This window comes from Brassica rapa, chromosome A08 (genome assembly GCF_000309985.2).
Source record: "Brassica rapa cultivar Chiifu-401-42 chromosome A08, CAAS_Brap_v3.01, whole genome shotgun sequence".
In the NCBI taxonomy this organism is placed as follows: domain Eukaryota; kingdom Viridiplantae; phylum Streptophyta; class Magnoliopsida; order Brassicales; family Brassicaceae; genus Brassica; species Brassica rapa.
Window position 1 is genome coordinate 205111 of NC_024802.2, and position 13735 is coordinate 218845.

The 13735-nt window shown below is 37.2% G+C and overlaps 5 protein-coding genes across 7 annotated transcripts; 4 read left to right on the forward strand and 1 right to left on the reverse strand.

The window, feature by feature from the left end:
• Window positions 1-1674: 1674 nt before the first annotated feature.
• LOC103832556 (uridine kinase-like protein 3) lies at window positions 1675-4435 on the reverse strand. The gene is made up of 13 exons (XM_018653991.2): window positions 4285-4435; window positions 4117-4208; window positions 3957-4026; window positions 3686-3804; window positions 3434-3530; window positions 3235-3314; window positions 2949-3143; window positions 2787-2870; window positions 2662-2722; window positions 2521-2581; window positions 2346-2439; window positions 2122-2277; window positions 1675-2040 (listed from the first exon to the last, which is right to left on the reverse strand). Exons 1-13 carry the CDS (start codon window positions 4433-4435, stop codon window positions 1891-1893), a joined length of 1410 nt encoding a protein of 469 aa, XP_018509507.1. The 3' UTR covers window positions 1675-1890.
• Window positions 4436-5322: 887 nt separating this feature from the next.
• LOC103832557 (protein BOLA1, chloroplastic) lies at window positions 5323-6093 on the forward strand. The gene has a single exon (XM_009108579.3). The coding sequence runs from the start codon at window positions 5406-5408 to the stop codon at window positions 5880-5882; it is 477 nt and encodes a 158-aa protein (XP_009106827.1). The 5' UTR covers window positions 5323-5405; the 3' UTR covers window positions 5883-6093.
• A 234-nt stretch (window positions 6094-6327) lies between these two features.
• Window positions 6328-10646, forward strand: LOC103832719 (heavy metal-associated isoprenylated plant protein 41). Of its 3 annotated transcripts, XM_033277762.1 has the most exons (4): window positions 6328-6783; window positions 6944-7142; window positions 7227-8162; window positions 8231-10646. In XM_033277762.1, the coding sequence occupies exons 1-3, from the start codon at window positions 6597-6599 to the stop codon at window positions 8146-8148; spliced, it is 1308 nt and encodes a 435-aa protein (XP_033133653.1). In that variant the 5' UTR covers window positions 6328-6596; the 3' UTR covers window positions 8149-8162; window positions 8231-10646. The 3 variants fall into 3 exon arrangements, with proteins under 3 accessions (XP_033133653.1, XP_018509510.1, XP_033133654.1); XM_018653994.2 differs by having other exon boundaries at window positions 7227-10646; XM_033277763.1 differs by lacking the exon at window positions 8231-10646 and having other exon boundaries at window positions 6944-7467.
• LOC108869283 (heavy metal-associated isoprenylated plant protein 41) lies at window positions 9306-10646 on the forward strand. The gene has a single exon (XM_033277764.1). It carries the CDS (start codon window positions 9358-9360, stop codon window positions 9814-9816), a length of 459 nt encoding a protein of 152 aa, XP_033133655.1. The 5' UTR covers window positions 9306-9357; the 3' UTR covers window positions 9817-10646.
• A 256-nt stretch (window positions 10647-10902) lies between these two features.
• Window positions 10903-12064, forward strand: LOC103832558 (pectinesterase inhibitor). Its single transcript, XM_009108580.3, has one exon. The coding sequence runs from the start codon at window positions 11393-11395 to the stop codon at window positions 11912-11914; it is 522 nt and encodes a 173-aa protein (XP_009106828.1). The 5' UTR covers window positions 10903-11392; the 3' UTR covers window positions 11915-12064.
• The last annotated feature ends 1671 nt before the right edge of the window (window positions 12065-13735 follow it).

The window sequence follows — 13735 nt, forward strand, 5'->3', positions numbered from 1 at the left end:
CTTGGAAATAAAGGCATTCACCGTTAATAATGTTTTAATATCGATCCATCAAAGAATAAATTCTTGGGATTAACTAATTTACCATGATGATTATAATAAATTCATAAAGATTATTAAAGGAAAACTCCGAAATTTGAGAATATCATGGAATATTGTTCTTTCGAATTTGATTTTTTTATATCCAGTACATACGCACTACTCAAGAACAAAGTGAATTATTAATCAGTTAAGACTATGGTTTTAATTAATTAACATAATGCATATGGGGGGTTAATAATCGTAAATGTCATCCTTTTTCGGGAGAGAAAATATTTTTTTCTATAAAAAGATATACTTATACTAGTTGGCTTAAGAGTGCAACAAAAAGAGAACAAGATGCGTGCACCCACCATTCAATTCAATGTTTTATCAAGTAAATAACAAACACACATTATTTTAAGAATATCGTAAAGTGAGAGTTCAACGAAACATAAGTGTCCATTAACATCGTCATGTCATGTGTTAGTTATTCACTCATTCTCATTCATTCCCAATATTAAGTGCACCCCATATGACACATGCATCATCGTCAACCATCTTCCTTGCCTTTTTTCCTTTCTTAATTTTTATTATTATCTCTTTGTGTCGGTTTTCTACTTATTTTAGCTATAACAAAACAAGATAAATAATTTAGATTCACAACATATTCCGTTTTTTATCCTTCTTATAAATGCTTCTAAAATTCGACCTAACATCCCGCATACGGAAAATCTCTTACCGTTCAAAAATGATAATATTCTGTTATCCAATATATTCCTGTTAATTTTAGTTCCAAAAAATAAAAACAAATCTCATATAGATGCAACAGTTCAAGTGGTGAATTAACTATATATATAGTCCTTACTCTGCTTGTAGTGGCTATCAATAGTATTGTCAACAATGTGAAGAAGCAAAGGGATTGTTCTCTTGAACTCAGCCATGAAATAGACAATAAATGATGATGAATAAGGACAACATGTGCCAGCAGATCCTACTGTGTGCTACATGTGTACTACACACTTTAATCTATACATATCTCAGCTTCTCTTTCTTTCACTAGATAGATTTTCTCAAAAGGGAACACATAACACAATTTAAATAAGGAAAGATCCAATATTTTAAAATTGTATAAAATGACTGAAAAGGTAGAAAAGGTGTCATGTCGCTTTCTTTAGAGAACATGTATGTCAGTATGTGCATGGATGATGAGGATTGTATTTCTTATTTTTGTGCAGGGAAGTGAAAAAGGATCCAGCCTTACGACAGGTCTACACGCTAGTGATTTGCTCAGGACAGATCTGAATATCTGATATACGTTTGTAAGAACTCCGGAATACAGAAAAAAGAGGCATCATCAGTTTCACATTTACAAATCCATTAAGGATCTTCTTCCCAAACGTTCTTTTATGTAATGTCACAACAACAAGAAAAAGGCAAAAAAGGTTTGCTACTTTGAAGCACATCTTCTCTATTGTAACTGTCAACCTACATTCTTATGGGGATGATGTATTTACACCCAAAAATCAGACTTTAACACCTCTTTTACACGTTTGATCTGCATCTTTGTAGCTGCTTCCCCTTGTTGGCCTATTACCCAATTCGTTACATCAGCTTGAGGTTGCTGTTGTGGTGTGTGGCAGTGGCGTTAAGGTCTGATAACATTTATTTAACTCTGTTTGAGACCTCTCTATCAAGATAAAGGCTTCTTCTTCATAAATTCAAGTGGAAAATTTTGTGTCTGGTTGGTATACATGTGATATGTGTGTGAATCCGATACTAAACAGCTCAAAACCAAAAACAAAATTATCAAAGAATTCCAAAACTTTCAACTCAAAGATTCTCGAGAGTGTTCTCTTTCTCTCACTCTCTCACTCACTCATCATCAGTGCCAAAATAGCGGTCTCCAAACTCGCCCATACCAGGAACAACTCTGAACTCGTCGTTTAAACCCAGTTCTATCTCAGATGTCACAATCTTAATCCTCGGGAACCTTTTGCACACCACATTTACTCCTTGCGGTGCCTGAACACACACACACACACATTGTCAAGCTATGGAGACCAGAAGACAAAGTTGGTTTTGGAGTTCAAGTTATCAACTTACAGATATGAGATTGAGAAATATGATGTTGGATTCAGGTACTCCTTTACTTATCAGCAGTCTTATCGCTTGCACCGCCGAGTTTCCTGTCCCAAGGATTGGGTCCAGCAAAAGCACATGCCTTTCCGAAATGTCTGAGGGTAGCTTCTCGTATCTAAGCTGCTAGTTTGCCATTTGTTCAGCATTATTTAAAACAAGTCATGAATGAACAGACAAAGACCACAAACCTGCTGACCGTTGTCGCCTTCTCTGTGAATCAAAATCTTCCCAAGCTTGATGCCTTTGCAGCATGCTCTTAGAGCATTCTCCATACTCTCACCGCTGTTTCATATTTTGGTAAAAGAGTTTCAATCATTTAATTATATATTGTCCCTTGACTATATTTGTTGCAAGTTTCTTTACCTTCTGATAACCGACACACCACACAGCCTCTTACAGAAGTCCACCCCCGAATACACAGATCCTAAAGTTTACAGACAAACACCAAAAAAACAATCAGTCTATAATCTTTACTCTAATATGAGAAATGTTTCATCAGCTTGCCTGTGGGAGTGACCACTTGCTTTTCTGTAAAGGGAAGGTGCCCTAGGCCATGCTCAACAACCTAGCAAAAAAGACATTATTAAAACGAACATGGTAAAATAATATAACTCTGGTTTTACACCTACCAAACGAATCAATCGATCAGAGTAGAAGATGAAGTCATGCTTTGTTGTTTTGGAGTCTCTGATTAGAGTGTGCATCCCACGTATCTGCCAAACCAAAGGAATCAGCCTTTTGTGTCACTAAACATAATAAGGAAAGGGAGTAGTAAGTAAGTAAGTAAGAACCTGAAAAGTTGATTGAATGACGTAAAGATTAGGATATATTTTACAGAGATCATGTTGACCGAGCTTAGTGCGAATGTGTTGCACAATCAAATCAATAGCAACATGATTATCACCACCACGGGGGATTATTATATCTGCGTACTTCTTTGTTGGGAGTATGAAATCCTCAAATGCTGGCTTCACAAACTTTGAGTACTGTTAAGATAAAATAGTTCAGGAAAAAAACATTGAACAAGAGTTCTATATATGCAGGAAAGCTTAAATATTGAAGAAGGTTCTAACGAACCTGGTCAAGAACAGTGGCTATATCTCTGCCCTTCTCAACAGTATCGCGTTTAATCCTTCTCGCCAAACGCACATCAGCATCTGCATTGATGTAACACCATGTCATGATGTTAGAAGAAGAAACCAATTTTTAACCAATATAGTGTATATACTACAGATTTGGCTATAGATATGTGTAACTGTTTAGGTATGGGAAAGACCTGCGTCTACAAAGATCTTCATGTTCATCAAATCTCGCACACGAGGGTCGTGGAAAATGAGTATCCCTTCTAGAATTATAACATCAGAAGGATTCACCTGACGAATGTAATATCATAAACAGAGAGATATTAGTATATGCATAACTCTTTAGATAGGAAAATAATGTACAATAGAGCTAATAGCTTCATCATGAGTTCAATCTTCAGAAAGGAGAAGCAAACTTCAAATGTCTTAAGGTAGAAGGTCCTTACCCTTCTTGGTGGGAAGACGTTGTTTTTGTAACTTTTGAAGTCGTAGTTGGGGATATCTACTGCTTGCCCTTTTCTTAACTTCTCCATTGAACACAATAGTTGCTCCGTATCAAAAGCGTCTACAAGGCAGAAAGCATTATTTGTACTTACTAAGCAATCATATACCAGATAATTTGGTGATCCAAAAGGCTAAGCGACACAGAAGAGTCTGTAACAGATTAAAGACCCATTATTATTATTATTTGTTTGCAGTCTTGAGAGAGTTGCTAACCAGGATGGTCAAAATTGTAGTCATGAACTCTTGCAAGCTCCTTTTCGTTTACATTATGGTAGAAAGAATCCTGCAAATCAAGATCGACCTCAATACATTATATATACGACTTACAACAACCGTAATCCACATGATTAACAAATCCAAGTAGAAGAATGACCTGGTTAACAACAACGGCTCTCTGATCATGAAGTTGCTGCATAATCATATCGCAGACAGTTGTTTTCCCGGATGCTGCTCCTCCAGCAACTCCTGAAAACATCAAAATATTAACATTTTCTGATCCTAACTATCTTTAAAGCAGGTCATCATCAGCAGCATCTCTCACCGATTACAAAAGGCTGTCCATGTTGTTGTTCTTCTTCTTCTTCTTCAGCTGAGGCAGCCATATGGTTTGATCTAGCTGAATCTAAATGAAACCCCGAGAAATGGACCTTTGTAGATGTTTCTATCGCATCAACAGCCAACTTTGAAGCCATATTCCTACATCACGAAAAAAATGTATACGTTTTAAAAATCAAATGAAAACGCCTATGAGGAATACAAACGCTACCACCTTTTTTTGTTATATTAGGAGTTGAGTAACCGAAGAACAAAAAGGAAGCCTACTTTTTGCTTTCAGTCAAATATATTCCTAAAAAAAAAAAAAGAATCCAACTTTGTAGCAACAAAAAGGACACTTGGGACGCGTTTTTCGCGAATCATCATCGACCAGATTTATCCTATAGTGTAACGCCGATCATTTCCCCCGGTAAAAAGGTGGAGATCAAACAGAGGAAAAGGGCAGAGATATATGAAGATCACATCCATGCAGAAACAAAACTAACGGAAACAAAAAAAGAGAATAAGGAAAAATGTTCAATGATTGATCATCAATAACCGGACACTTTCACAAGAAGAACTCACGAAAAAAAGGGGATTCAATAAGCTTCCAGATCACCGATAAGCTTAGCAGTTTCAGATAAAGAATCCAACCATAAATAGAGAGAGGGAGACAGGAGCATTGCCTGTTAAACTCGATGACGCACAGACAACAACAACAACAAGGCAGTTTTATTTATATGAGAGAGAGAAGAAGGGAAAGATGCAGCGGCGGAGACGGATTATTTTTGCGAAAACCAGGAAGTGGTTTCTTGCTGTTTACGATACTACCCTTCCCACTTAAACGCTCTTTCCGGGCATTTCTTGTAAATTCATGCGTCTTCTCGTCCCTAAAGTCGAGAAGGGTGATCGCTGATCCACGTCATCTCCGACTCGGATGTGGGTCCTACTTTCAGAGGACGCAGCGACAGGCAGTGGTAGGGTGTGGTCGAATACAACGTAACTGTCGTCGAATAATATTATGAGAAATACGGGGGGGTAGTATTGTTATACTTGCAAATTTGTGGAAGGAAGTTAACGCAATAACAAACGGCGACGTTTTTCTCTTTGGTTCACTGTGAGGGGGGGATGTTTTCGTCTTCGATTAGGTCAATAATCGTCTCCGGACTTCACCGTACTCCGACCCCGAAATCGCCGGTAAATCCTCCGACGCTCTTCACCTCCGTGCCTAGATTCTTCCACTCAAGCTCCACAAGTTTCAGCGACAGTAGAATCGCGATGAGCAGCGCTGACAAAACCGGATCGAACACGGGGGCGATCGAGAATCGGGCGAGCAGGATTAAGGAGAAGCTGGAGAAGGAGCTGGAACCGGTGGAGTTAGTGATCGAGGACGTCTCGTACCAGCACGCGGGTCACGCGGGGATGAAAGGTAGAGGAACCGACGAAGAGACGCATTTCAATGTGAAGATCGTATCGAAGGGATTCGAAGGGATGAATCTGGTGAAGAGGCACAGGCTTGTGTACGATCTCCTCAGGGAGGAGCTTGATAGTGGATTGCACGCGCTTTCCATCGTCTCCAAGACTCCTTCCGAGTCCACTCGCTAGATTAAAAAAAATATTCTGTTTTACGTTTCTTCTCTTATGAGAGAGAGTTTGTGTATCGTTGAGCTTTGGGGGTTTGATTGTTCTTTGGTGGTGGATTTGGAACAAAATGCCAACCTGCTTTTTTAATTAATTCGAGTTCTCTCTGGTTTTCTATTATTCAAAGCTTCATTCTTTATAGCTTTGATGAAATAATATAGTCTTGCATTGTTCATATCCTCATGAGTTTGGACTCTCTGTGGGTGTCTAAAGAGGTTTATTCAGACGAGGTGAAAGAGATCTCCTCATGAGTGCACTAAAGATTCATCAGAAGCACACGTTATTAAGACTTCCCTAGCCAAGAACCACTGTTGTTTGAATGTTTCTAACAGCAGAAGAAGCATGAGCAGGTAGAAAGCACATCCTCAAATTCTGGCAAAACAGAGGAAATGGTTGTGATCTGCATTGTCTGTCTGAAGGAGATAAACCCTCTCCTGCAAGGGACTGGCTTAGTAGTACTTTCTCATTTGTAAACTCTCTGTTTCTGCAACAAAGGCTCTGCCCTGGCCAGAAGGTTGGTGGTGGGACTGGGACGCATATATAGACTAAAGCTTATCCGACAAGAGGCGACAGTCACTATTCCTTTTGGCTTTTTTGTGAAACAGTAACGGCACTAATATTATACTAAAATACAAAAAAACAACACCTTTCCAAAAGTATCATCATTCATCACTCCCAATGGCGACGATCAGAGAACTCTCGAGACTTATCAGAGATCATGGTGATGAACAAGTATGGATCACGCACTATTCATCAAAGCATCAGATACTTCTCGTGGGCGAAGGAGATTTCTCATTCTCCTGCAGCTTAGCCACTCGCTTCCGCTCTGCTTCCAACATCTGCGCCTCCTCTCTCGACTCTTACGGTACTTTGTGAGACTTTTTTAGGGTTAATTTTCCTATGGCGAGAGTCTAGGGGTTTTCTATAGCTAAAAGAGTCCATGTTTCAAATGGAAAATAATGTCTAGGGGCAAACTACTGTTTATGTACCTTATAAGCTCTGTCTCCTATGGTAATCTGAAGCAGATGAAGTGGTTAGAAAGTACAAGAAGGCAAGATCAAACCTTGAGACTTTGAAGAGGCTTGGAGCTTCTCTTTTACATGGAGTTGATGCAACCAAACTCCAACTACATCCTCATCTTAACTGCCGAAGATTTGACCGAATCATCTTCAACTTCCCACACGCCGGTTTCCACGGCAAAGAGACTGACTCCTCTCTTATAAAGTAAATGCTTGTATACTGGCTAGTGCTGCAACTTTGGTGACTTTTGATTTTTATCAGATGTTCTTTTGTGTGTGTTTCTTGTAGGAAGCATAGGGAACTGGTGTTCGGATTCCTCCACAGTGCAAGCCATATGGTCAGGGCTGATGGAGAAGTTCATGTCTCTCACAAGAACAAACCACCCTTTTGTCACTGGAAGCTCGAGGAGCTTGCTAGCAAATGCTCTCTTGCGTTGACCCAGTGCGTGGCGTTCGAGAAGAGCGACTACCCTGGCTACGAGAATAAGAGAGGAGATGGGTCTAGATGTGACATGCCTTTCCTCTTGGGAGAGTGCAGTACCTTCAAATTCAGAGTCTCTCGCGTGGCTAAAGAGATTTATGCTGAGAAGTTGAAAGGCAGAGAGATGAAGGAACGTGAATCAAAGTGGCAGAGACCAGCACTTACATTTGGTCTCAGCTATCACCAGGACCATAACCTTAGGCAAGTGCATGATCCTTTGGTTCAATCAAGACAAAGAACATCTCCATTGTTTCCTTACCAAGAACATAGATGTTCACAGTTTGAAGATGCTATTGTTAGCTCAATTAGAGCAACTCAAAGTCCAGCAACGTTTAACCATGTCCGGTTTCAAGAAAACTCAAAGCAGCTCAGATACACTGAAAGAAGCTCTCGTGACTTTCCTTTTCAACCTAGTCTCCATCCTCAAGAAGAACGATCCTTCTTTGAATGCTCAAGCCGCTTTGATGGAGTTCCGCTTGATATTTATGTCAGGAGAATGCAGAGTACGTTAACACAGACGAGCGTTCCTCATCTGTACACTGGAGAATCACCTGAAAGACGCCGTCAAGAACCATTCTTCCAACGCTCTAACCGTTTAAATGGAGTTTCTCATGAAATTTATAACGGGGAAAGAGGAAGATCAATGTTAACAAGTCACAGCTTTCCTCATCCATACACTGGGGAATCACAAGAAGGAAGCTTGAGTAGGCAATGCAACCTCAACATTTAGCCTCCACGGCATTGGTAAATCATTGTTCTTTGTGTACATTATGAAGATCTTCCAGGTGACTGATCATCAAAGAACTTCTCAGGATAACTTTGATGGAAACAACCAAGGTGGCTGAAGCTTATGAAATTGTAGTTGGTTAACTTACTGACAGCTCAAAACCACAATGATCTCAGTATGGAGAATGATCATTTGGTGTATGTATCTACGTTGTGTAGTGAAAATAGTGTTTAGAGTCTTGCAACTTGCTTTGTCTTAAAAGAGAAACTTGCAGTGCCTTGTCTTTTAACGGTATACCTCCTGTTATCTCCACACTAAGACACTAGGTGCTTGAATTTTCACTTATTTCTTTTACTATGGTAATGGTAGGTAAACTTACAAATATGTTTATAGTTTATTGTAGCCTTAGTATTATAAACTCAAGCTTAGCCGACAAGGCAACGGCATAAACTTCACTTTCATTGAATTAATAATTAATTGAACAATTATGAAAGTTTCAAGCAACGAAACTGATCATAGATTCATAGTGATAAAAATAATAGTAAACAGAACTTGTAAATTTCAGGGAATCTGCTTATAGAATTACTACGAAACAAGTACAATTGGTTGACAAGAACCTTCCAGTAAGATATATGAACTTTTTATACTATTAAATGTATGTTCTTAGTCGTTAGTCGTTATGATAGATATGTCAATTCTATAAGATTTGTTTTATTATCTAATAAGGAACATTTTTAATGATATATTAGAATTCATATAATAATATTGAATGTTTTGTATGCAAATCAGGAATCTAGATATTTTATCATTCATTACTTATCGCCATTGTTATCTCATATCTGTATATAATCACCAGAGAATAAACACTCAGAATCCCATATCGGTTCTTGCATTGTCACCTATTGCACTTGGTTTCTCTCCCTTACTCAAAAACCCTTATCGGAATATCCTCTCCGGTCGGTTTTTCCGGCAGTACGATGAGGGTAAGTGTCTTATTTTTTCATTCTTATTGAAACAACTTTCTTGTAAAACAAGAAACATTTCTATCCATTCCTGGAAAAAAAAATTATTAGTTAAATCTATAATTGTTTTCTAATACCATATGGTTGTTTATTTAGCAAAGGATAGTTCTGAAGATGGATATGAGCGAGAGTGAGAAATCAATCAAGAAAGCTATGAAAATTGCATCTGGAGCTTCTGGTAAACATCTCTATGACTTCTTTTGCAAATAACTTGCACCCCAAGTTAGGTGATTTGAAAAACGTTTCAGCAACTTTGTTTGTTTTCGCGCGTGCAGGTGTGAGATCTGTCTCGATTCAGGGACAGAACGATCAGCTGGTTATAGTGGGAGAAGGGATTGATACGGCAGAGCTAACTCGTGAACTCCGCAAGAAAGTTTGTCACACGACCATTGTCACAGTTCAGGCCGCACCACCGCCGCCGCCGCCTCCTCAGCAGCAGCAGAAGCAGCCAGTGCAGCCGTATCTAATGGAACATAACAATGAGATGGCTCCGGCGAGAAGATGCATATGCGAGATACCGAATTCGGGTTACTGTGGATTTTGTAGATCTATGCGTGAAACTCCTTACCAGATGGTAGCTTCGTCGTATCCACCTCCGGTGATGTACGGTGGTTACCGAGAAGATCCTGATAATTGCAGAATCATGTGATGCACGAATTTTTCAACTCTTGAGTGATTTTTGTTTCGGTTTTATCTTTTATTTTAAAGAAAGATTAGAAATTTCCAAATTCGTGATGCTGTAATTTTTGTGACTTGTGACAGTGGACTCTCAAAAAAAGATTTACTAAACCCTAAAAATAAGTAAAATGTAATGTTTCTTTTTTTTTTTTGTTAAAGGGTTTAGTAAAATGTAATGTTTCATGATCGGTGTTTCAAAAAAAAAAAGAGTAATGTTTCATGATCGAGTTATATACTCAAACAAACAAAGAATACGACTATTCATTCATACTCGTTAATATTTGGTCTAGTTTCTTTTACGTAAGGTAATACTAGAAACGGTTTGCATTTTAGATTATTTGGGTCTCAAGTTTTGCTTATTGTTTTTTGCAAAAAAAAAAAAGTTTTGCTTATTGTTACATGTTCTTCGTAGGGTGATGAGGTCAAGTCCAACAGTTATCATTTTTTTTAAGGTCTTTGCTAAAGATATGTCTAACGAAACACTATTGTTTTTTAAATACTTCAATTCCTTCGTATATTCTCGGCCTCAAACGCGGGAAGCGTGATCGTGTCAATTATCAATTATTTATTTCCTTTTCTGGGCAACTCACTATAAATGAAGAAAATGAATTGGTAAAGAATCAAAAGCTAATATACTCCTAATATTCAAAGGATCGTATATATATTGCATGAGCTGATAATAAAATCCATATATCAAGACTAGGTCTACGCATATAAATTGAGAACCGATAACTGAACGAAATCAAATCTAAAACCAACAGATGTTCACAAATAAGCGAGTAATTTTTATATCTCTGAACCGAAAACCGAATGAGTGCATGAATATCTAAAATATAGTTTGATTATCTAAACTATTAATTATATTTGATAAAAATTTAAAATAATTTTAAAATATTACTTATAAACCAAATACCCAAAAAATCAAATTACCTGATTTTTATATGAAATATTTCAAAATTTTCCAAATTAACCGAAAGAACCAAATTGCCTAATATTTTTTATCCAAAATATTTAGATATATTTGATTTACTAGATATTTAATCTGAAAAACTGAAAAAATAATAATCAAAATCTGATTTTTATCTGATTTATCTGAAAACCATAACCGGATTGAAACCAGAATTTTATCGGATATTAATTGTTTTCTAACACTGTTACGGTGTTACCTCAATCAAAAACAAAGTAACCGAACCAAAATCAAACCATAACCGAACTGAAAACTGAAAGCTTATGCCTAATTGAGACCATGAAAATCCAATAAAAATTTTGAAATATTATTGGTTTCAATCTCGTTCAGAAATAGCATCTCAGCCCATAGGCCAAATTGTTTTCTGTTTGTAGTTGCATATTTCCCGCCTTATTTTTTAAGTCAGATTAGTTTTCCATTTCATTATAAACAAAATTGCTAAAAACAGAATTCTTCAACAACAAATAAACAAAATTCGCTTTGAACTTTGATTATTGTTTTGTAGGTTTCCCTTTTACAAATATAAATCTTTCTTCATCATTCTTATAATCTTCATTCCAAACCTAATCAATAATCAAAGATGAAGCAATTCTCGAGACTTCTCTTCATTTTCATTCTCTATCTCTCATATGTCAATGCTGATTCCAATCTTATTACCGATCTGTGCAAACACTGTGACGATCCAAAACTCTGCCTCTCAAGCATACAGACCCGTCCTGAGTCTGGCGAGTTCGCAGCCACCACCAACCAGATCGAGATCATAGCTATCTCTGCCGCCTCAGCTAACGCCTCCTCCACTTCCGCCTATATTAAGGAAATGCTTAGCCGAGAGGATCTAGAGCCGGCTACGGAGGCCACACTCGAGGACTGCCAGAAGAATTACCAAGATGCTGTGGAGCAGCTCGACGACTCGATATCTGCTATGCTTGTTGATGCGCATGCCGACGTCGACGTCTGGCTGAACGCGGCAATCAGCGCCATCGAGTCTTGTAGTAACGAGTTGGAGTCAGGAGCCGGAAACGATGCAGAGCTTTCTCAGAGGATCGAATGGTTTCTTAAACTGTGCAAAAACGCTTTGGTAATTAACAAAATGTTAATATGAGTTTAACTCCCAACATTTGAATGTTTCCGTACAATATTTTGTTGTTTGTTTGCTTTTTTCGTCAACTTTTTTCTCAACTCTTTGTTGTATTGATTTATATGAATATCATTGCATTGCATTAAATAAAAACGTCAAAAAGAGATTCTTTTTTCATAGTTTCAGTGATCAAATACAATGTCAATTTCAACTAGGCCTGGGCATTTGGAGTCCCAATTGGGTTTCGGTTTTATCCAATCGGGTTTCGGTTTTTTGGGTTTATCAAAATCAGCCCCATTCGGATTATATGAAAGTTCGGTTCGGGACCGATTCGGGTTCTATCGGGTTCGGGTCGGGGTTAGTAAATCTTCAAAGAACCGGTACAACCCAAAATACTTTCGGGTTCGGGTTCCAATCGGTTTTTCAGTTTAAAAGTACCTGATTTTTACCTACTTTATAACCAAAACATGAGTAAAATCGGTTCTTCGTTTTTAAAATACCTGATGTGTACCTATTTTGTAACCAAAACTTAAGTAAAATCGATTCAAAAATAAGGAACATCAACCGTGATCATTCAAAATCAAACGAAAAGTAAACATATTTACTGATAAAAAGAAAACCAAATAAATAAAAACATAAAACGAAAACCAAGTTCTCATGAAATGAGAAACATTGTTTAACAAAAACAAAATCTAAATCTAAATACTTCAAGATTCAACGGCCATCTTTAACCAGCAACCTTCATGTAATAGAACCACCAATCTTCATGTAATAGATAAGTATTTTAGATGTTCAATATTTCTTAGTGTATTTTGGATACATATTAAGAATTGAAATCATGTTTGGTACAAGATCTTTTCGAGGTTTTGAATGTTTCGGGTTCTATCGGATATCCATTTAGATTCGGGTTCGGTTCGGATAATACCCATAACCCGAAATACCACAAAACAAGACCCATTCGGTATTTACGTCGGGTTCGGATCGGTTCGGATTCATTTTTATCGGATCGGATTCGGTTCGAATTTTTGGATTCAGTTTATTTGCCCAGCCCTAATTTCAACAATGAAATGCATTTTTTTTACAAAAGAATGTACATGTTACAATATTGAAATCCAGCCCAGATGAAGACTGTCCACTGGGCCCAAACTGTGACACATATAAATAGATTCATAATGTTGATTTATACGGTTATCAAAGTAAAACCAAACTTACTATTGTTGACTTAATCTATACGGTTTCAGTTTGGATTGTTTATAACCAGGTCGATCTTATATATTCATAAGAACATATATTCAGTTTCTGTTCATTTATTTGGTTTGATTAAGATGAAACTGAATCAATCAGGTTTATTTAGAATTCCATACCTTCAATATAATAGAAAATGATCACAGACAATATGATTAGGCGATGTAGAAAAATGTGTAAAAGCAAAAACAATGGTGGGTAGTTGAGATCCAGTAACAAATGAAACCAATGGTGGAGATCTACTCGACCCATCATGCAATTTTTCTAGTCAAATTGTTCACCAAACTCCAACTCTATATTGACCGCTACCATATTCATAACGTAACGAATGTAGTTAGTACTTTGATTTATTATCAACTCAATATCTATTCTATTAAAAGGGAAGCATTTTTGAAAAATCTACTTAAACAAGGTTACTGCACCCTTTCATTTAACTAATAGTATATTTGGTGTACCTATTATTTCTCCTATTACCATATATTATTCAACGTTAGTTAAAAGGCTTTTAGTCCTTATAATGTCGCATATTTTGATAAAGGTATATATAAAATTGTACGTACCAGCAGTATAAATAAACATACCTATATATAGTATGTTTCT

Bases quoted from the DNA above. Each gene is read 5' to 3' on its own strand.
- LOC103832556 (XM_018653991.2), bottom strand. From the start codon at position 4,435: ATGGCTTCAAAGTTGGCTGTTGATGCGATAGAAACATCTACAAAGGTC. The intron at 4,209-4,284 runs GTGAGAGATGCT...TGATGTTTTCAG, and splicing joins TGGACAGCCTTTTGTAATCG to GAGTTGCTGGAGGAGCAGCA. The intron at 3,531-3,685 runs GTAAGGACCTTC...TACATTCGTCAG, and splicing joins ACGTCTTCCCACCAAGAAGG to GTGAATCCTTCTGATGTTAT.
- LOC103832557 (XM_009108579.3), top strand. From the start codon at position 5,406: ATGTTTTCGTCTTCGATTAGGTCAATAATCGTCTCCGGACTTCACCGT.
- LOC103832719 (XM_018653994.2), top strand. From the start codon at position 6,597: ATGGCGACGATCAGAGAACTCTCGAGACTTATCAGAGATCATGGTGAT. The intron at 6,784-6,943 runs GTACTTTGTGAG...AATCTGAAGCAG, and splicing joins CTCCTCTCTCGACTCTTACG to ATGAAGTGGTTAGAAAGTAC. The intron at 7,143-7,226 runs GTAAATGCTTGT...TGTTTCTTGTAG, and splicing joins ACTGACTCCTCTCTTATAAA to GAAGCATAGGGAACTGGTGT.
- LOC108869283 (XM_033277764.1), top strand. From the start codon at position 9,358: ATGACTTCTTTTGCAAATAACTTGCACCCCAAGTTAGGTGATTTGAAA.
- LOC103832558 (XM_009108580.3), top strand. From the start codon at position 11,393: ATGAAGCAATTCTCGAGACTTCTCTTCATTTTCATTCTCTATCTCTCA.